Source organism: Terrapene carolina, unplaced genomic scaffold, assembly GCF_002925995.2.
Source record: "Terrapene carolina triunguis isolate 2854851 unplaced genomic scaffold, T_m_triunguis-2.0 Scaffold112, whole genome shotgun sequence".
NCBI lineage: Eukaryota > Metazoa > Chordata > Testudines > Emydidae > Terrapene > Terrapene triunguis.
In genome coordinates, this window is record NW_020664463.1 from 15,588,666 (window position 1) to 15,612,335 (window position 23,670).

The 23,670-nt window shown below is 41.1% G+C and overlaps 1 protein-coding gene across 2 annotated transcripts in view; it reads right to left on the reverse strand.

Moving 5' to 3' along the window:
- Positions 1-17,496, reverse strand: part of LRP6 (LDL receptor related protein 6) — a 196,010-nt gene extending 178,514 nt beyond the window's left edge. For both annotated transcript variants that reach the window (XM_026652320.1, XM_026652319.1), the window contains exons 1-2: positions 17,193-17,496; positions 4,669-5,062 (exon numbers count right to left, since the gene is read on the reverse strand). In XM_026652320.1, the coding sequence (XP_026508105.1) occupies positions 4,669-5,062; positions 17,193-17,334 (536 nt within the window). In that variant the 5' untranslated portion in view covers positions 17,335-17,496. The remainder of the gene's footprint in view (positions 1-4,668; positions 5,063-17,192) is intronic.
- Positions 17,497-23,670: the final 6,174 nt, after the last annotated feature.

Consider the following 23,670-nt stretch of genomic DNA (forward strand, 5'->3'; position numbering starts at 1 on the left):
TCGAGGTGCAGGGTGCAGCAGGGGGCTCAGGGCAGGGAGTTGGGGTGCGGGCTCCGGCCCGGTGCCGCTTACCTAGAGCGGCTCCAGGGTGGCAGCACCACGCACCGTAGCCAGGGCAGGCTCCCTGCTTGCCTGCCCTGGCCCCACTCCGCTCTGCTCCGCTCCAGGAAGCGGCCGGAGTCCCCGGGGGGGGACGGCGCCATGTGCTGTTCTTGCTCCTCCAGGTACCTCCCCCAAAGCTCCCATTGGCCGCGGTTCCCCATTCCCGGCCAATGGGAGCTGCGGGGGGCAATTGCCTGGAAGCGAGAGCATGGAGCCCTCTACTCTCCCCCACTCCCCCCGCCGCCTGGGGCTGCAGGGACATAGTTCCAGCCGCTTCAGGGAGCGGTGCGGGGCTCGCGGCGCCAGGGGTAGGCAGAGGGGCAGGGGGGGGGCGCGCGGGCGGGGGGAGCTTGTTTGAGACCCCTGCATTAGTCAGAGCTTCCAGAGGACACAAAGTTCCTTTTCACCTCACAGTATACCTAGAAGCGAGAAAAGCTAGCTGGTCTTGGTAACACTTTTCTTGAGACTATATGACCAACTTTGTGGTGTTGATTTTTTTGTTATAAAACTAAAAAAATTTTGTCTACACTGAAACATTTTTACACATTATCATCAACTGCACCGCTATTAAGAACAGCTTAAGTTTTAATGCAGGTCAGACAAAACACACAGTTCCAGAAAGGTAGATTGGGACTTGGTCAAAGATAATTTTTTGAAAAACAGTATTGAAAACTCCCACTGATTTCAAATTACTAGAATATCCCTTTCCCCTCCCTCCAAACCACACATACACAGTTTATTCCACTGCCAGAAAGATGAAAAACTGTGTCAAATAATAAATTGCAGCATGTGAAATGAAAACCTTAAGCCATGCCCCAATGTTCACACAATTGGCTAGCAAGATCTCTACATATTTTAAGTTATGCTGGCTTTCTTTAAGTAAAAATCCCAAGTTTAAAAAAAAAAAATCAGACTTTGTCCCCATGTATAAACTACCAATAATGTTAATATACATAAAATGAGGAGGTTTGGCAGTGATAGTGGCAGTTACCCCATCCATTTATTTTCCCACCACCTCCACCACTGCGGTGACACTCCCTACAAGAGCATGCCATTCCCCAGATTGGTCAACACAGCTTTGGGGAAGACAATGGGTGACAACAATACAAAGAGCGTCATTCCAAAGTTCTTACTGGCCTGAAAAACTAGGGCAATTGGGGGTAGGGGAGATTTGTTTTGAGAACTGTAGTTTAAAAACTCAAAAATCCTATTACAATTTAACTTCTATTAAATGGGGCACTGCCAAGAAGTCATGATGCAACAGCTAAATAAAATTAAATTGCTTTAACTGCACAAAAATTTTAATTTAATTCTTTTTTTTTTTTTTTTTTTTTTTTAAATATATAAACACCTTTCACTACTTAATTCAGCTTGACCAAAAAGCCAGAATGGTCAATATCACTTTTCTGTTCCCAAGGTATTAACAAGAAGGTTTTCAACACTGCCAGAGAAATTTAAAAAAAAAAAAAAAAAAAAAGTTTTTCTAAAAAAAAAAAAAAAATAAATATTAAAAATTTTAAAAAAAAAAAAAAAAAAAAAAAAAAAAAAAAGGTTTTGCTAAAATCAGAAACTTGTTATATGTGCCACTTTATATTAGATGGATTTATTAATGTTACGAAAAGGGTCATTATGCATTAACTGATTTTTTCATTAAGCCCTATGTAATTGCCAAGACAATTCATTTTAAATTGCAAACATTTACAGATTATTTAATTTGGAGTAAGAAACAGCTGTGTATAAAAAGAGCCACAGGCTGGGATTCCACGGAGAAGAGACTGCTTTGTTTTTCAAGTTCTAGATTTTACTGTTAGGCTGCTGTTCTTAGTCCTCTTCGCTGCTGATTCCACACACCAGCTGATGGACACAAAGATAAAACTCCCAGACAGCACACTGGTACTTCTATCTATGCAGTAATAAATTAATAAATGCTACTGAAACAGAAAAGGTAGTTTTCATACTTTCTATATTCCCATCCCTGTGCTGATGCCACTCATCCTTAATGCTCAGGAGAAGTTTTGACATATGATCAGTTTGCAAAAATGGCATCTCTCCAACATATTTTAAAGAATAAAATTACTGCTAGCATTTTTCAGATTTTTAGACTGATCAATCTCTGCAAAATATTAAATAAATCACCATGAAACATGTCCTTTATTTCACAACTTACAACTTAGTTACTAGCATATCAATAAATCTCACCAGGAACAGTTTTATTGGAGAGTCAGAAGAGAGAATATTCCTTTATATTTAAAACTCAGTCTTTGAAAGGGTTCTTGTCTTGAACTTGTACTGACAAGAACTGTAGTAAGATTTGGAAATGTTTTCTTGCCTTTCAATTACGTGAAGATTTAAATTAAAAATGGAAAGATTGCGATCAGAGAATAAACTATTAATTAGGCCCTTAGGAGTCAGACTTCCGGAAAGGTTATGGAAAGCACTTTTGCCCATCTATAGTGGACTTGTCCTGATATTGCTTATTTTTGGTCTAATGGACCCCCCCAAAAAGTGTATCTTTGGCTCCTTCAATTTTTCTTTTTACAGTTCTACTCTCATGTAAACCTTGTGAGAAATAATCTATATACTCATCCAATTCTAGCCACCAAGAAAGTTATTGTGCATACTTGGACAATATGCATGCCTCTTGCAAAGCCCAAATGGCTTGCTAAAGTTTGGTTTCTATTAGTTTGGACAAAATTTCCCTTCCATTGCAAAACAAATTGCTAACTTGATTGCCGCACAGACACTATCTTTGACTAGGTCAACAGAAACCACACTAACCTTGACAAGCCACAAAAGCTTACTAATTCTGTTTTTATACAAATTTCATTCCTGATGTTCTGCATATGAATTCTACCTATTTTTATAAAGAAAACACTAACATAATGTAGTGCAACCAATTGCTGGTAAACCTATCCCAAACATATTTGCCTTATTTTTCCCCTTCTCTTTTTTGGGTGGGCTTTATATTTTTATTTGCTTCCTTCAGTATTTTTATTGTTTTAGGGTTGTAGATAACTGGTGTATTAAGTTTATATTTCAGTGTCAGAGTTTAAAAACTTTCAAAGCAATTGGTGGGCAGGGAGGAGAACTCCATCTTCTTTTTGCTGTTTACAACTGTGTCCATTTATTTCAAAACCTGTTGATATATGCGTGCGTGGAATGTGGAGAAAGTACTTTTATTATTATTATATCTTGTCCATAAGCCTCTCAAAATTATATGGGGAAAGAACTTAAAAAAATTTTCTTACAATTTATCGATGAAGTTTAGTAATTAAATATGACAGCACATTTTACTATATAGATTCCTATACTTGCAAACCAAACTATGCCGTCAAATAAACTAAAAATGAGATTGCTTCTCTTTAAATTGTAGTATGGCTATAAGAACAAATTCAGAATCAGCAACCAAAGCATCCAACATTCTACCCAACAATACCCCCAAACATCTAAAACTGAGAAAGGTGCGGCAGAGACCCTTTTATAAAAGTACCCACTCTGTCGGTCTTCTTAATATTGCAGATACAGATGAACTTTCTTGCTCAGATAAAAAATAAACACTTTTTTAAATTTGTAAGCTACTCTGCATAATAGACCCTATTCAATTTTTAAGAAAATGAATGTTGGGTTAAGTGGGCCACTAGCTTATTGCACCAGTCTTTCACTTCTGGAGACCATCAGGTTTTAGAAAAAACATCACAAGCAACCATGCATTTCGTGGACTCATCCTAAATTTCAGTGGACATTCATCTACATCACAAAACTACCATTGAATTTAGCATGCTTGATGGCCACCATTTAGGAGAGGCCCTCAAAGGGAATAAACAGAGAGTACTGCAAGTCATGACTAAGGTCCACTACCAGACCTTGAGATGGGAGTTAAGAACAAGAAAGCGTGTAGTATGCCTAGCCTTAGCCAGTTCTACTGCATCATTGTTTTTATTACAACAGAATTTCCCAACAGCACTAGGGTCAGATGTTTGCAATAAATGTATTTTCTAATTGAGTGCTGAAACCTCTCTCTCTCAACATTATTATTTTTGGTTTTTCTCACGTATTACAATGTTACCACTATATAGTAACAAAAATGCTGAATAACTTTTTTTTTTGTCTTTGCTCAGACCACAGCAGCAATACAGTATATTACAGCTCCATAGGCAGGTGTTGGCTTTACAAACAGACTACATCTGTTTTCACATGTTAATCAGAACCAAATGAATTATCATCCTCTGCACTGCTACCAGAACAACAATAGTTTCTTCTCACATATTTGCTTGCACATCTGATGTTTTTAAACAGAGACAGTTTGTTGTTCAGACAGCAAGCCACCTACACATACACAAAAATAATCAGCAATATTGCAGATTATTATTTTCACATCTCACAGTAAGTGCAAGAAAAACAAGACCACCATCTGATATGCAAACTGGCTTAGGACAGTACCATATTTAAAGGTCACAGCATAACTGGGAATATTCAGATCTCTTTAATAAGCACGCTGAATTTCAATAATTAATGACCAAGACATGCCAAAGATTTAAAAAAAAAAAAAACCAACCAAAGACTTACCCTCTTGCAGGATCTAAGGCTATTGCTCTGGGCTGATCCAATTCTTGCCAAAATAAAACTTTTCTCAAAGATCCGTCTAAATTGGAAACTTCAATCCGATTTGTTTCAGAATCCGTCCAGTATAGTTTCTCTCCCAGCCAATCGCATGCCAACCCGTCAGGTGACAAAAGCCCAGAAATGACCACATTCTGTACACTCCCAGTTTTGTTAAATTCTGTTCGCTTAATGGCTTCTTCGCTTACATCACTCCAGTATATCAACCCCCGGACAAACACAAAGTCCACTGCGGCTGCATCTTCCAAACCACCCACTACAACTGTAGCGTTCTCTTTCCCATTTGCAGCATCCACCAATCGCAGATCACGTCGGTTTGCATACAGCAGCAGCGGTGCAGCTTTAGGTGGGGGGGAAAAATGACATACATTAATGTAAGTCAGGCTATTACAACTTAAGGCATTAGTAGTTTCACAGACATGGTATAAAAGGGCTAATTCAATGACTCCAGAAAAGGCAGCCTTTGGAAGTTAACTAGATAACCTGAAGTCACAGTTTCAAATCTCAGCAAGACCCTCTCAGCTCTTTCAAAGGAGATAAATTACTAACATGCCGCTCACTATCCTACGGTGTGTGTAGTTCAGATAAGATCTTCAAAAAAGAAAACAGGTCTCAATACATTCATTGAAGATCACATGGACACCTTTTCCTAGGAGAGTAGTGTTCAAACAGTATCTGAAGGGGAAACTGAGGCCAGTGTGCTGTGCACCATTTGCTCACTTGCTGCTGCCCTCCAATCTAAAGTAGGCTCCTTTTTAACAGTGTTGCACGTACACACTCTGAAGCAGCTTGGAATGAAAGACATTATATAAAATGTTAATTAGTACTAAAGCAAGGGGAAAAAGCAGAGCTACAAAAACTCTGTGAAGTCTTCTTTCAAACTGAGGCCCACCATGCCGTGTTTAGTTATCTGATCAAATGTCTTTTTTTTTTTTTTTGCATCCTAGTTTGCCTACCACATACTTGTTTCTGTACAGTCGGTATAACTTTCATATGTAACCCACGAATAAAACTATTGAAAGGCAGTAACCAAGAAAAGAGATGTTTCAAATGTAACATATCCATTTAATTATACTCAACCACCAGTATCACACAGCGTCATGAACATTCCAGCAACATTTGTACTGAAATGGAAGTTAGTAAGAACAAGTTTTTAAAACAGAGAAACATCACAAACGAAATCCCCTTTTAAACTGCTATCACAAAATGCAACTAGCCTTCTCTATAGTTGCTCAGGTACTGTTGTGATGAGGGCACATAAAATACCTAGCTAGACACCAAGGTTGGCACTCTAAACATATTCATATACATGCCATTATAACATTGCTATCAACTTAACAAAAAACTGTAGACTTACCTATAGCTGTAAGTTCCCGCTACAGGCTAAAGAAACCTGTTAGGTCACCAGAGAGAGACCTGCATTTATGGAGTCAAAAATTGCACATGGTTTGATGACGGCCATTGCGTCTGTATAGGTCTGCAGATTCTTACAAAGATAGCACTTTTGTTTCCAGAAAAGAGAGAGTTCTTATATAAAAGGCTTACACTGAGACTAGAAATCCAAGTGCCTGTTAAATTGATCTACACTTTAAAATGTCACCTCAGAAGTTCAGCTCTCTCAAGACTATTCATTGCATTTGTACCATACCATGTCCTTCAGAAACTCATATGTGGAGGGGGGGGGAAGGGGACAGACTGGAAAATAAATTTTTTATTCTGTGTCAGGAACTGTATTTAAGTGTTCCAAACAAAAATTTAAATCAAATTTAAACTGTTAATTTTGTTTAGGTTCATTTTACAAACACTGCATAAAAATTTCCCTCACACCCAGTCATTTAGAGCTCCGCATAACATTGAGTGTTTTTTTCTAACAAAGTCAGATTTCAAACTTAACATCTTTATCTACCCACATTATTGATTTACAGCAAAATATTTAGTGCAGGCATAGTACTTCTATGGAAGTAGAGGAGGCATTTTTACAGAAAGAGGGGAATCCCATTTTAAGTAACAAATTTGTTACCTTATCTTTCTACCTTCCTTCCTCTCCCCCGCAAAAAAAAAGTCTAAAAAATTAATTTTAACGATTTAAAAGAGGGTTTCCCAAACTTTAGGTCTAAAGTTGTTTAGACAGGTCACAAGAAGTCACATACAAAAAAAAAAAAAAAGGGGGGGGGGGGCACATTTTCCAAAAACATTATTCAACACTCTGAAAATGATAAATGGGAATGAGCAAAATAATGTGTGTTCCTGTAAGACTACCATACTACCGTAAACTGAGAAATTCAGCAAGTGGTACAGTGCAGTATATAAGTGCATACAGCAGAGTGACAGAACCGTTTCTAATAAGACAATATGCACAGCGTTTGAATAAGGCAAATCCAGGCACAAACAAGTACAAGTTCCATTATTATGTACAACACGAAGTGAGAGTACCCAGGCACACAGCATGCACTGAATTGGAACACCAGGCATGTCAAGGGTAATCACGAAGGCACTGCTGAGTCTAACAGAACTGTATTGCATAGGTTGTTCATTCTTTGGGGGAGCTCAGTTCTGGCTGAGGAATGATTCTGAAAGATGTCCTTTTCGCAAAGTCATACAAGTTATTTGAATTACACCTCAGAATGAAATTTGACTACAAGCATGACACACAGTTTTACATAGACTGATTCAAAACCACAACTTGTAGTGCATTCTGTAGGGCTGGCTGGTGAGAGTATTAAACCTTCCAAGTTGTTGTGACATTTAGAAACCAGGCATCCATCAGTGAACAATAAATCTGAGGATTTTTTTTCCCCCGAGAAAACTTGAAACTTTGAAGACGTCAACAAGACCTGATCACTCAAACTGGCAGCATCAATAGGAAATACCCTTTAAGCATCTTATTGGGTACCCATTTGAATTAGATAGCAGTAGAAAGGGAAAACTGTTGCAAAAAAATTCATCTTTCCCTGTGTAACTGACATGGGGTTTGTTTGGTTCTTTTAGGGACATAGGATCTGAAGAAGCTATCACACTGAAAAGCATGCCTTTATTCAAACAACACTCTTCTGTGCTTTATTAGAGACATGGCAGAAGATGTCCAAGAGGAACTGCTTTCAGAACGCAGAAATAGCAGCAACTACTTAGCAATTCAACTTGATGAGTCAGCCGGTGTATGTGCGTGCATGCATGCATGCTTTGATTATTTGCAAGTTACGTTTCTGATAGCTAAAGCAAGCGTTCAATATAACTAATGTGCAAAAACAATGTTTGTGATAGTACAGCAAGTTTTGCAATCTGCCTGTCTGGAGCCATTCAATGATTGGTAAGAATAGTGGTCCGATCACATCAATGCAAATCATTACACCTACCGCCTTATGGCTTCACTGTTTCCTACTCAAGCTTTTTGCCAGCAAGGAAGTAACTGAAAACCCACACCTAATCCTTCATGAAGCTGTAAAAGCAATGCATTTAATTAAAGGCCCGCCAATGAATTTGTGTTTCTGTACACTGCTCTGTGATGATATGGGTTTCCCTTACCATTAACTCCTCTTTCATACTGACATGAAGGGGGAAAATGCTTACAAGGTTTGAATCATGAACAAAACTGCAAGTTTCCCTCAATTTTTAGCTCTCTCCCTTTGCAGACACTTTCAATGACTTATCCTGGCATGCTTAGCCTAAAGGCTAAGGGTGGACACATTAGAAAACTTTACAGTTTGTCTTCACAAGTGCAAAGTGGTTTCCTCTTCTTTCAGATTTTGAAGGACACTATCAGGAGCTATAAATTCAGAAGTTAGCATGTACAACCCAGCTGTTCAGCTATTCTCCTAATGGCCCCCCAGAAGAGAAAGATGTCATTGACTTGACAGCATAGATTGGACCACTGCAAGACAAACAGAGGGACAAGACTGCAACTGACTTTTGCTGAAAGAGAAAATACAGAGCTTTCGTAACATCACATTGTCATCCCCACTTCTCTGCAACTCAGCATTTTATTCAATAGTAATGAAAAAAAAGTATCAATCATCCAATTATCCAAAGTTACTTAATTTCAGTATCCTTCCCAGTTAAAAGGTGCTGTGCACTAAATTTGCCAGCTCATCCACCATACTGAATGGTGCGAATTTAAAGGTTGGACTTCCTTTGGCACTGAAATTCATTTTCACAGCATCACAATTCTTAATTTTTGTACAGTTACATATTTTCTGTGCAACACAGGAGAACCATCTTTGACCACTTGCTGAAGCACGGACCAGAGACTGGCATGTAGATTAACAAAACACTGCCAAAACAAAATGTACATTTTAAATGTACAAGTTTAAAATTAGCTTTCGGTAAATCAAAACTGTAAATTACCAATCCAAAGATTGCATTTCAATGCCTCAAAAGCATTAAATTTGCTATGGCGTTAATTTAGGGAACGGAATTTCTACTCTAAATGAACAGATACAGGTTTTGGAAGTGGGAAGAGAGGAATCTACTTTAACAATTATGATTACTAGCAGCTTTATTTTTTTTTTTAAGTTATTGATCAACCAATGTAATGCAGGTCCAACTGTATTTCCCGTGCACACATACAAATCAGTTTACACATCATATGTGACAAAATATGTAAAAAAAATTAACAGATAAGCAATAATCATATAAAAACAATTTTGTAAAACACGTAATTCACATCTGTCTCTTTTCAGATTATCACTACAGTTCAAACCCAGTTTTGAGAAGTTTTAAATATTACATCTATTTATAAGCTTTGCTGTTTTGCATGGTATACAGTATGATTATTAAGCCTTAGTTAAGTAGCTGCCTTATTATAACATCACTGATTTTCCACATGGACTGAATAAAGTGGATACAAGGCTTCCCAATTAAACTGTGTTCTATTTCTTTATTGAATGTGTTACTTTCTCCATTAATCCATTTTTGCATAAAAGGATTCTTGGATTTCCACAATGAACTAAGAATAATTGTGAGTATAAATTAATTTATTCATTGTTGTTCTATCCACACAGTGAAAGAAGAGAAGCTGAAATTCAGAATAATCATAAGTTTTTGCTACTTTTTACATGCAGTCAGTTTCCAGAATTTGGCCAACAACGGCCAGGATTACAGCAAATACATTACACTCCCTCTAAGTATTTTGAATCTTTGACAATTAAGCACAGCTGGGGGAAAAGTCTGTTGCTGGAAAGCAACCAAAGTATAAGTAAAGATAATAATATGAAGCAAATTCCTCCCCTCCCCCCCCCCTTTTTTTTTTGGCAGCAGGCAACGAGGGGAAGAGGCTGAAGAGGAAAATTGTGTTTCCTTTTATTAACTAACATTTCTATTTGAATAATGGGAAAAATAGTTTGGCTAAGTGACAGAATTATTATTAGCAGAATTATTCATGTAGCTAGTTGATTAAGACTGTAGATTTCCCTTCTTTCCTCTCTCAGAGATGATTAATTTTCAGATTTGACACACAGTGCTTACACATGGCCCTCATAAACAGAATTAAAACGATATCATTTCTGTTACATTGATTTCATTGTAATACAGAGTAATTCTATTTGGGTAATATAATCCCATAACAAACAAAAAAATCTTTGCTGATGTAGCCATTTTCCATACCCACATATATAAAAGCATTCATTATTAGTGCATCAGAAGCCACTGAATATTCTATCTTTAAAATAAAATAGTTTATTATTATTATTATGTTAAAACTTTGGGGACTTATCCCAAAATTAATACAGTAAATTTAACTAAAATAATGTTAACTAAATTACAGTTTAAATGGGATAATCCCAAATGCATATTATTAATCCAGTTGGGAAAAAAAATGACACAGTATTCACACTCTACCTTCAGATTTGTAGGTTTGACTCCATTTCAAAGTTGCTTAGGGGTCCTGCCAACTGACTTGAAATGCACAGGCTTATATTTTAAACAGTAGCTAATTAATCACCGTAAAAAGAAACAAACAACTTTAGTAAGCAAAACACACAAGGACATAATGGCAAGGAGAAAATAATTATTACAAGCTAATTTCTAATGCAAATACCACCATTTTAGTCAAACTGAGCTCTGCCCATTTGGAGCACATAGCTAATCTTCTCACACTGTGAATTCCTTTCCATAAATATTTATAAACTACAAGAACATTTGGACAGTTAAATTAAGTCTTTATTAGTGTGTTAATTTGCCTGCCAAGTATAAATAGATTTTTCCTATTTAATTTTTAGGGCAATCACCCAGCATTTATAGAATTGTAGATGCAATGCTTTCCCCTCCTAACACCTGGAAAATTGTGCTTTTACAGAACTATGCTGTATCTTTATTTACACTAGCAAACGATTATGCAATTCTGGTTAAACTGCCCAATATGTGGAATAGGTTGTGTAAATACTGGTAGTTATTTAAGAGGAGAACAAATACTCTTTTCACCCAAATCAACTATTAGTAATAACCAGGTAAAGAACAGAGACAATCCCAAAAGGGCTTGTTTACAGTTGGCTCAAAAGAATAATAAATAACCATCACATGCCACAACTGGACCATGCCACACTTGTACAAACCCTCGTGTCCCACACACAACAGCCATCCAAGGTGCTTGTCTACACTGGCACTTTACAGCGCTGCAACTTTCTCGCTCAGGGGTGTGAAAAAACACCCCCCTGAGCGCAGCAAGTTTCAGCGCTGTAGAGTTCCAGTGTAGACAGTGCACCAGCGCTGGTTGTTGCGCCCCTCATGGAAGTGGTTTTTTTAGAGCGCTGGGAGAGCTATGGCAGCGCTTTAACATTGCCAGTGAAGAAGTGCCCTAAGTCAATGGCTGGGACAAGTGGCTTAGCTGGGCTTTAGATGAACAAGTGCAGTCTGCCTGATGTGAACAGGAAGCTACAGCATTCCTTCATTTCACAGTAAGCACCATGCATCAGGCATCCATGGGGTAAACATCTGTGGTTACAGGAAATCCCTTACCAGTATTTTTACTTGCAGCAATAGCTTGGGTGACCACATAGCTAGTGTGAAAAATCAGGACGGGGGTGGGGGGTAATAGGCACCTATATAATGCAGAGCCCCAAATATCAGGACTGTCGGTCCCTATAAAATCAGGACACCTGGTCACTCTAGCAATAGCTGGTTCTTAAAGCATGTCCCTGATGCGCTACCTCACGGAAACGGATGGTAGCATAGAATTTAGCACGTTATCCGCAGTTTACAAGAGCAGTATTTGTGGAATCCTTCAAGCTGGCCCAAGGTCGATGAGGGCCCCCTGCTGGGACCTAGAACTACCAGTCTGTTCAGGTGCAGTACACCTCTGTACATGAAGGTATCAAGGTATCAATTTGCCAAATTGGGAGTGGTCCTGTACAAGGCGGCCAGGGATAACAGCTGAATTTCTGGTGCCACTCCAAAAATCATCTCTCCCATGTATGAGAAACTGGACTCTCTTGGAGAACAACTCACCAGCAAGCCAACCCACATAATTAACATTTGCCAGGAAGCTAATGAGGATGAATATGCTGGGGACAAAGAGGACAGTGTTGAAGTCTGAAGACTGTCTGCCAGAGAAAACGGATGGTGACAGATCAGGAGATGAGTGTCTCTGTGTGTCTCTCTCTCATATGCACACAGAATGTGCTATGCACTACTTGACTTCAAATCAACAAGTAAATATAGCAATGAGTGCACTGAGGTGGATTGCTTGAAGTGGGCACATATGGGATGCAATATTACCAGAAGGGTGGAAATACTTGTCAAAAAGGGTGGAAATTCTCGGATTCCCAGAAGCACGTGAGTAGAACTCAAGCACAGGAACCATTCCTGAGCTGCTATCTTCTAGCTGAAAAATTTGCACAACTGCAACAAAACCCCCAGCCCAACCTGCTATCCCTGCAGTCAGATTGTCACTTCCAGCTAAAACTTAACAAGTGAAGAGCAGAGATCACTTACTGGGATGTAAGAGAGGAGGGAAACCTGAAAATTATTAATGTCACTCTGAACAATATTTCTGTAAGATATTATGATTACAATAAGTTCTTCAGTTGAATAGTTTTACAGTAACAGGGGAATACAAGTACTGTATCACCTTCATGAACCACTGACAAAGTAAATTACAACTTTATCACCCCCCCCCCGAAAAAATACCAGCAAACTCCATCATATTTGAACACACTTTGCCATAATGCTACTTTATCTTTGCTCCCAGTCACATTAAACTCTGCCACGGGTTCTATAATCACCTTCCTAATACTTTATTTAAAAAATCTTTCAGTGATGATTTGATGAGGGTGAGGGATACAACTGTGGAAATTACTGTATTAATGATGGCATTTGCCAAAACTTAGATCATGCTGGTTTCAGAAAGCTCTCAGCTGAAATATGGCAATGACAAAGGCAAACCAAATGGAAAATATGGCATGAACAATGCCAGACTGATCTCTAAGGAATGATACAGAACAATCAAAAATGGGCTATCTTTTATACATACTGGACTGAGGGACAGGGGGGAATGTATTGTGATAACTTGGGGGACGACACTCTACGGTCTGATATCCAACACTGGGGCTCCGGGTCTCAAGAAACCCTTTATCTGAAGACTCCATGAAGCTCCCACTGGAACTCCTCTATGCTGCTATAAGACCCCACCTAGTTGTTTCAGAATATTACAGGGTACAGTATGCCTCTTCCCCGCCCCCCTCCCTCTGCTCCCAGCATGCTGTCTGAGCAGCACCCTTAGTCTCTACTAGCCCAAGAAGCCTGGAACCTGCTAGCCTTTCTAAATTAAAAACAAGAGTCTTTACACAATGGTACCACTGGACAATTTTTTTTTAAAACAAGTCTTTTGAGCACATTAGGAGTTTGTCAAAATACCAATTACCCAACAGGCATTTCCATTCCTTCAAGAACTGATTCTAAATACAGGACAGCTACACGTCTGTCCAACACAACGTCTCGATAAATTTCCATAAATATAATTTATAAGCTTCCTGGTCAATCAATTCTTGATGCACTCCTTGCATGAGCAGGATTGAAAAAAGAGTAACTCTCTTACTTATCAGTAAAAACAATGAGGAGTCCTTGTGGTACCTTAGAGACTAACGAATTTATTTGGGCATAAGCTTTCGTGGGCTAGAACCCACTTCATCAGATGTAATTAGTAAGTTTTCCCCCAGAAGGGAAGAAGAGGCAAGTCATCAGTTCCTGCAGAATCTAACCTGTTCTTTTGTAAAAGAGAAGCTAAGTTTTGGCACTTATGACTGAGGTAACTTTGCAAATGTAAACCTGTGTGGTGTCATTTTCCTTAGTTAACAGACAGACCTATTGCCCACCGCTCCCAAGCAGCAGCAGAGCCTCTAACAAGATTCTGATCAGTTTCACTGCTACTATTAAAAATACTGTGGGCAACAGTGACGCTGACATGAATCAGGTCAACCTCACTCCTCTGTGCCCTGGGGAAAGCAGCAGCAACAGCAGGCATTGTTGATGTTCAGAAAAGAGGAAGCCCCAATCCCAAAAATAAACCAGAAGCTGGAGGAGGTGTACATTAGCAGTGACAGGTTCTGGGACAGGGATAGGGGGTCCGCTCTCCCCCACGCCCTTCTAGCATCAGAATAGGTCAGAGGCCAACATGAAAGATGGGAGTCTTTTAGCAGGATCCAGGGACATCTTCGCCTTATGAATACCAGCATTCACCCCCAAGCTGGTAGTCGGACCAGGGTTTCACCACTGGAGAGGCCCCACATATTATGTATCAACCTCTGGCTAGTAGGTGCCTAGTATACTTTTCCCAAGCCCTGATCATGACGGTGTAATTTCCTAATTAACTAGATTTTGCATTTAAATGTTACTGGTGTTAATCCAGCCAAGACTAGTAAACAAATTATCAAAAATTCCTACTGTCACCCGGCTATTGGATAACCTTTGTGATACATCAGTGGTCTCTGTGCAGCTTATCATGATCAAGTATACAAATCAAAGATTAGCATCAAAACGTGGCATCCCTAAGTAATACTCTTAGAAGACAGAATGCTGCAAATTGACATAGCAAAATAAGAATGTACTCCAGTTCCATTCCTGTGTCTAAAGGAGGGGCTTCAGTCTCCAGCACTGTCAGCTTGGCACCTTTCACAGCACCAAATTCACGAACCAAGAAGTAAACATATGCACAAAAAACTTCACCCTTACTCGTGTAAAAACATAGTCGTACTTCGGACAATATTCTGTGTGGGCAATGCTTGCCTTTGCCTCATTAAAGGGCTGCTGACACCTCCTAGAAATTGAACACATTCTCTTCAGAACCAATTCTGCTTGCATATCATGTACAGGCTTTATTACGAAAGACATGCATAAAAATACGATCTTTGTTTCTTCCAAGTTCTGCTGCTCCTGCTGCTTATCCCTACCTGAAGTAACAATTAACTGCGGTGGAAATTACTGTAATGTCACAGATAGAAGATTATGATTTCAGGTGGGAGAAAAACAGCAGGAGCAAATGAACTCTAAAGAAGCAAAGATGCTGTTTTGATAAAAATATACTCAGCAAAATATAAAGAGAGGAGAGAAAAAAAATGACAATCCAGAATGGTTTATAAACTGAATGTCTTTCAAAGTTTCCTACAAAGCATCAGCGGGTCTGTGAAGCCTTGCAAAGAATATATAACTAAGAGCTGATTGATTTGGAAAAATGACAGTCATGGTGCCAATATCCCACTGACTTGTATACTCTTGCTCAAATTGCAACTTAAGGGAAAAAACAGAAGAATATCTGGTTTAAGGCAACAATTACAGTGCTAGATGAATTTTTATTAAGGAAATGTATGGTTATTAAATAATAAAGTGTACTGCTCAAAATACATTATTTCTCCTCCTTGCCTGAAATCCAGTTACTTAAAATTTAACTTTACAGCCACAAGTGGGGTATGAAATGTTACGTAGCCCATTTAAATAAGTATACTTACATTTCTCCAACAGGATGCAATATGGCAAACAGATGCATGGAAGGGGAGGAGGGAATCTTTCCTCTTCCAGAGCAGTGAGCAACTGGCTATCAAGCTCTTCCTCCAACCCAAATCCCCTTCCCCCAAGCTCCCATCAAAACAAATTAATGGTTGCAAGCCATTTTTTAAATCAGAATGTGATTGCTTTTTTCTGATATATCAAAGAATCCCTTCCCTCGTTAACTATGGAAAAGGACAGTGATGTGATAGATATAGACACAGGTCTCTTCCCACCAAAAAAGAAGATTTTAAACAAGTAGAAATGGTTACTATAATCAAATGTACAGCATACAAAACCTTCAGTTATCTTTTTGTTCTCTGCAAGATAGGAAATTGAGGGGAGGGGGGAATTAAATGTTATACCTATCTAATAGAACTGGAAGGGACCTTGAAAGGTCATCAAGTCCAGCCCCCTGCCTTCACTAGCAGGACCAAGTACTGTCCCTGACAGTTTTGTTTATTTTTTTGCCCCCGATCCCTAAATGGCCCCCTCAAGGATTGAACTCATGACCCTGGGTTAAGCAGGCCTAGTGTGTTAAAAACACTGAATGCCATTTGGCAGTTCTTTATTTTCAATCCCTTATTTGAAAAATATATCAATATTCATTCAGTATATATTAGCCAAGTCTATCAACATCCTTTACAATCAGCCCTCTAAAACACAAACTTCTCTCAAGTCCCAGAATGGACCCAATATAGATCAGAGGAGTGTTATTCTTCTTGCCAAAACAACGAGGAGTCCTGTGGCACCTTAAAGACTAACAGATTTATTTGGGCATAAGCTTTCATGGGTAAAAACCCCACTTCTTCAGATGCATGGATTCTTTTTGCCAAGTATGTACTTATTCTGGTGCATATAAAATCCAATGAAACGCTAGATTATTACATACACTTTTTTTCCAGTGAAGTGTACAGGACTTCAATTATCTCTAAACATGGATAGGCGCAGGGGGCGACCAAAACAAAAACAACAACAAACCAACCCACCCAGCCACCACGATGTTTTAATGCTTTGCTCCTTGAAACGCTGCCCAGAGTCTCCTCACCCCTCTGCCTCCCATCCTGGATTACGTGCAACGAGGACGGCAAACCCTGAGCGTTTTTCGTCTTTTTTTTTTTTAAGTTTGCAAAAACAAATTATATATAAGATGACTCCTGAGCACGCAGGATAAACAAAAATAACTCCAGCCACCCCCACACAAACATCACGAAGCCCAGAGAATATTTCACCACCAGGTGATTTCCTCTGAAAGCGCCTCTGGGGGTGCACCCGACCGTGCAATGCCCCCACCCGCCCCGGCCAGTGCAGGGCTTGCCCGCTGCGCTGCGGGAAGTTAGTTCGGAGAGAAAAGCTGGATACACGGCATTGCAAAGAGCGCTGCTGCCCCTTCCCCTGGGCCCCTCTCCCCCTCCCCGGCGGCCAGGCCCGGCCTCTCCCCCCACCGCGCGGAACATGGCCACGGGCAGCGACCCCCGCAACTTTCCCCCTTGCCCGCTCACCTCGCATCAGGGCGCAGAAACTGCAGAGAAGTAGGCTCCGGAGCACGGGCCCCATCTTCCGTCTCTGCTCGCTCACCGGCGGGGGGGGCGGCGGCGGCGCTGGCGGGGGAGAGCAGCAGCAGCAGCTCTGCTGCCAGTTCATACTTCCAGGCGGGGGGGAGCAGCTGCAGGTCCGTCCCCCCCCCCGCTGTCTGTCTCTAGCAGGCGCCTGGCTCCTTTGCACCAGCCGCGCAAACGCTCCCCTCCATGCTGCTGCTGCCGCCACCGCCTCCGTGCAAAGGCGGCTGCAATTCCCCCATCCAACTCCTCGGCCAGCCTCCTCCTCCTCCTCCCGTGCACAGCGGCGCAGGGATACACGCCTCCCCCCCCCTTCCCTGCTCAGCAGCAGCCTCCTCCCCGTCCCCTCCCCCAGACGGCTCCCTACGCCCCAATGCAGCGCCCTCCTCCGGTGCCTGCGCTCGCACAAGGCCCGCCGCGCCTCCCCGACAAAGGCGGGCGGGGCGAGCCCAAGCCGAGCCAGGCAACGCGGCGGCCGGGGAGGGAGGCAGCGCTTTGCACAGGCACCGTCCCCAGAGAGGGGGAGGGACACTCCAGCAGCCACTGTCGCATTCCAATGGGACTATTTTCCTTTCCCTCCTCCCTCTTTTTTGGGGAATGGGGGGGGGGTGCGATGCGGTTGTGGATACAACACTGGACCTGGGAGTGCCGGACCTACTTTCAGCCACAGAGCAAGAGCAGCAGCACAAAGGAAACTCACAGCTGCTCCTGCTTCAGGTGAAGGCAGCCCTGGCTCAGGCAGGCTACGTGCTTGCAGCTAGGGAGACAAGCAGAAGGGCCAATGCCTCTTTCCTTTTTAATTCCCTTTGTCTAACTATTGCAGCAATACATTAACCACACACTGTGAATGAATCCGTACTAATGGCCCTTGAGCCAGCTGGATATGCAGGGATCTCCAATATAAAGTTATGGGACCAACCCTGCACTCCTTATACAGAAAAACTTCCACTGACTTCAGTGAGAGTTTTGCCTAAAGACTGCAGCGTCCTTTAAAAAAAATCCTTACAATCCCACATCAGCCAACCCCCACAATAAAATCTCTGCCAGTCAGTCACGCAAGAGGGTGGAATAATATTTTGATATTTAAATATTTATCAGTCTCTTATACACTTTTCCTGATCTGGCCTCCTGATTGAATTAGAAACCCCCTAGGGGAATGGCTGAGTCATGTTATATTAAAGTATCAGTATCACTAGAAAAAGTTGAGCAGCATTGTAAAATGAAGCTACAGTGTGGGGTTACTATGGACTGCAGAGGAATTTTTTTAAATCTTTCCCAGTGCAAAACTATTATTTATTCTTTTTAACAGAACTTTGCTGCTTAATTGGTACAATGATGCATGTCTCATTTCCCAAAAGTCACTGGGTTTTGTTTTTTTGTCCCCTTCACTGAATCAATGCAATAAACAGTTTTGAACAAAAATAAAAAACCACAAACATAAAACACATAGTAAACATTTCACATTTAAATGTAACAATAAACACTTCCCAAATGATAGCCACTTAAGCACCCCCCTTTCTCTGTCAACTACTATAAACAGATTTTTAAATATTTAGTAATTCACTCTTAGAAGCTTTTAAAAAAGGTTTATTTCCCTACATATTTTGCTCTTTCCTACTTGGAAACACTGAATGAAAGTTTTCTTGCATTTACATAGCTTCTTTCATTCACTTTACAAACTCCGCTTAATGATTTGTACTAAGAGACATACATACCACTTTGCCCACCAAGGAATGCAGCAGCTGTTTAATAACACACAGACACAATACGCAACAGCTTAGGGCAGAAGTTGAGAGAAATACCATATTAAATTTAAAGGGTCGTATTATTCTCAGATCTACTACAAACACAAGAAAAATAACCCTTCTAATTTCATAGTTTACTTTGTTCTTTCCTGGTGATCATTTATAGTAGGATGTCAGCACCGGAGACAGACTAGGGTATAAGCCTTATAGACCCTTGCCTAGGGCCCCAGTTTCTTGAGTCTTGTGATTACATCAGAATCTCCACTTTCATTTAAAAAAAAGAAAAGAAAAATGCATTGTAAGTTTCTTGTCCATATGGTTGCAAAGAAAAGCTTGAATATTTAAACAAAAGTGAAACCAAAGCAATAATATCTCCCTGCATCTGCAACACTAGCTCAGAGATGTGAACTGCCTCATTCATCCCAATGGTGAGGGAACTTTAAGACCCACTGCTCTGGGGGACCCCACCAACATCACCCCCAGTGGTGGACTCTGTGTGGCCCAGCCACCAAGTTGATTTCCCCAGCTGCCAGTGTAAATATTGGGAGGTCCCCTGCTTACTTGGGGCTTGGAGAGGAGGCCCCTATTACTACTCCTGGGGAGATAAGGAAGACTCATGTTGCGCTCCCTGCCTCTCAGCTAAGAGACATGGCCTTCCCTGCTTCTGCCACTCCATCTGGGGGATGGGCCCACAGGGCAGCCCATGTCATGATGTATCTAGGCACTGAATTCCCTTAATCCAGCCCCAGTCAGCACAGTTAACTGAGGCAAGAGCCTGCAGGGGAAACATAACATTATTTAAGCTGTTCCAGAAAAATTACTATAATTTAACAATATAATGTAAATTGTAAAATCAATGTTGTATAACAGTGATTAGCCTTTTAAAACAAGTATCTAGAATCTGTGATGAATTCCCTGTCATAATCACATAAAGTAGAGCTGAGAAAACCCTCAACCTGAGAGCTATCAAGCCTGACCCCCTAAAGCATGCAACACATTTCCCTACATTATTCCCTCTAGTGTCTTATCTAATCTTTTGCTGGTGAAACTCCAGTGTCTTGACTACCTCTCTTGGGAGTCTGATCCCCTACCTAATTGCCTCACTCTTAAAGACATCTTCCCTGAGGTCCAAGCTAGTTTTATTTTTAGCATTAGAACATTACAGCATTCCATCCCTTCACCATGTCTTGTAATGCAAGTCTTCTCCTTTCCTGATATTATTTCCTTGAAGATACTTAATTAATGTTATTGGCTTCCCCTACCTCAGCTTAGCCCTCTTTTCCCATAAGTATCAAGTCAGACACTTCAATCTCTTTTCATCAATGCTATCATATCTAGTCCTATTCTGAACCTACTTCTTCTTATAATGCAGAGGCCAGAACTGTGTGTAATATTCTAGGTGCAATTATACCAGGACAATATAAGAAAGGCAAGGTGAGTGAGGTAAAATCTTTTATTGGACTAACTTCTGTTGGTGAAAGGGACTTGCTTCCAATCTTCCCCAGGAAGAGCTCTGTGAAGCTCAAAACCTTGTCCCTTCTACCAACAGAAGCTGGTTCAGAAAAAGTTATTGGTTCACCTAGCATGTCTTTCTCATATCCCGGGACCAACATGGCTACTACAACAATATAAAGACAATACAACAAACAACAAACTAAGGCACGTTCTCTGCTTTACTCGCAATTTATATGCACAGAAATTAGTTTTTCAGATGGACCACAAAAGGAAGTAGGTGAGACAAATGGCCTCACCTACACCTGCAGGTCTTTCATACTGTTTGTAGTATGTTACCTGATTTCAGCTGAGTCAGAATAAAATAAAGGGGAGTGGGAAGAGGGTATATTTTGAATTTTAATAGGGATTCCTCATGTTAATTAATATTTAATCGCTGCCTTGAAGTAGAATTTCTGGGTCACAGATTCAAAAACAGTCCAAGACCCCAATCCTGCAATGAGATCTGTGTAGGCTAGCAGGCTCTTACACCAGCACAAGGTCCTGGTGAAGTCAATGGGATCCTTGTAAGACTGGGGCCCAAGTCAGTAGTGATCAAAAGCAACTAATGGATTATGACTGCTCAGCAAATGAGTTTGTGTCTACCACATCACAGAAACCACCATCAGAATTGATTTCTTTGCTGATTGTCTCAATGAGTCCAAGAATTCAATGAGCACGAATGGTGAAATCCTGCCTCATTGAAGACTATGGCAAAACTCCCATCCACTTCAGTGGGGCCAGGATTTCACCCCAAGACTCTAGCTCACCCCTAGAAGTAGGACCACAAAGGCAAGGCTGAGGCACAATAGTTTGGGGGATAGAGCATTATGTAGGGAAGGCTTGCGCTGCTATTGCCTGGATTGTAGCTGATACTGTTCAGTGCATTAACAGAAGACACTGGGTTTCAGCGCTGTCAGTCTGACACTTTTCACAAGCCCTAAACTCACTTTTTAAAAAGAAACAGACTTAATTCTTATCCTCCCTAACTCTGAGCCCAACCCCAGTTCAAGTATAAGTGCATTTACCATCATTTCATGACAAATCTTTGGGAAGAGGTTTGCCATGAGGCTCTCTTCTGAAATGAAACGGCTCTTTAAAGTGGGGTTACTTCAACAACCAGGTAGAAAGGGGTTAGATTATCTTGTCCATAATTAGGGTCAACATTAACAGGAGACATTTTGTCCCTCACCAACTCTCCCATGCCATGGGGAGGTGCCTTCAACTTTTCAGCAAGAAATAGGAAGGTTTCTTTGGATTGAGAGAGAGAACATTTTGGTTTTCTTTGTTTTTAAGGCACCATCTCCACCTGTGATCCCCAGAGGTCCTCTCAGAGCCATCCTCCTCATCTCCTCTCTTCTTCAAATAAACCTTGAAATGGGAAAAACTAGAAGCATCTCTCTCCAGGGCCCGTCAGTGCCACTGCTGTTACCAGAGGGGGCCATTTACACAGCAAAGCAAGTAACTGTTCCCTTCATCTGCAGAACCCATTCCTTGTGGCAGATCATATGGTAAATGGGGACTTGAAGGGGCAATCAAAGTTTCTGCTCTCTCCTTCCATCCTTTTCGTTCTCATCTTATTTTTTTCCCTGATTCTTTTTTACTCTTCCCCACATAGGTTCCGACCTCTAACGGCGCCGGTGGGGGTTAGTCCCACACCCAACTTCGTCCCCTCCCTGCCCTTATTAAACTCCTTCCCCAAATCCCCACCCCGGCCCCACCTCTTCCCCACCTTCTCCCCTGAGCACACTCCTCCCCCCTCCCTCCCGGAGCTTGCTACAGCTGTTTGGCAGCAACAAGCGCTGGGAGGTAGGTGGAGGAGCTGGGACACAGCACACTCAGGGAAGGAGGCGGATGAGGAGGTGAGGCGGGGCGGGGCGCTTGGCTGCCGGTGGGTGCAGAGCACCCACTAATTTTTCCCTGTGGATGCTCCAGGACTGGAGCACCCATGGAGTTGGCGCCTATGCTTCCCTATTACCAGAAGAGGTGGCGGGTTGCTCAGCCTCTATTTGCATCTCCAGATAACCAGACCACGAGTGCCCTCCCACAGCCAAGCACTGCAACCAAAGCAATAGCTTGGGCTGTGCCTGAGCCCATCACAGCCCTATATATATATAAGCCACTTCAATATAAATTCTACAGGGATACCCTGAGAGTAGGGATGGAAGCCTTCAAGGACCTGTCCATCACCTTACTTGCAGCGGGACCGCGGGAGGGAAGGAGGAGCATATTTGTAATGGTGGCCAGGGTGAATCTGAGATCATGTGATTTACCCAGCCCCCCACTGCTCCTTTCCTCTCCTCCTCTAACTCTCAAACTTGAAAATTCTCTGCCCCACGCCCTCAGAGCATGCTTCCATTGTAGTGCTTTCAGCTCCCCCTATGCAGGATTCTGATCCCAGATTTACACTACCCAAAGGACCACAGGGCAGACCCAATATTTATTCATGTTTAACATGCCTAAATTTCAAAGCCAAATTATGAAAATGTCATTTGGGAAAGTTACAGTTTTAGTATGTTTAAGTACTTTAATGCTGCATTGATGAGTTAAAACATCCTTTTCAAAGGGATCACATTTTACACTGACGTGCACTGAAGCATTGTTTTGTTTTAATTTGCTAAAAACTTTCAAAAACAGTCAGCGTATGGGCCCCATTAAGTATAATGTGCATGCATTTTAAAGCAACAACAATTTTGAAATACTTCCTTTTCAGAACACTTTTATGGAGTTCAATATTTTGCAATACATATCCTCAGTATTTACCAATTAAGCGTTGCATTGCATCCTTTGAAGCTTAAGAATTAGCTATTGGTAAAACATTGTACATGTTGTTCACACTATTTTAGTCACAGGGATTGGTGGCTGAAGTTTATGGCTATGGTTAAGAAAGGGAGGTCACCATTTCAGGGAGTAGTTAACAAACACACAACAACTTTCATATGGTGGCTTTTATTCCTGATGGGCCTTAAAAACTACGACATACAAGCGGTACACAGGGAACGTCTCATCGAACCCTAGAAACCCAGCCACTTCTGGCATGAAATGCAATAGTTAACAGTGCACAGCAACACTCTTGTTTTATCCAGTTCAAATTGCAGAGGGAATGTAGCTAATCAGAATCTAATCACTCACACTGGAATTCAGCCAGGACACCAGGGCTAACACCTTACCTCTCAAGAAAATTA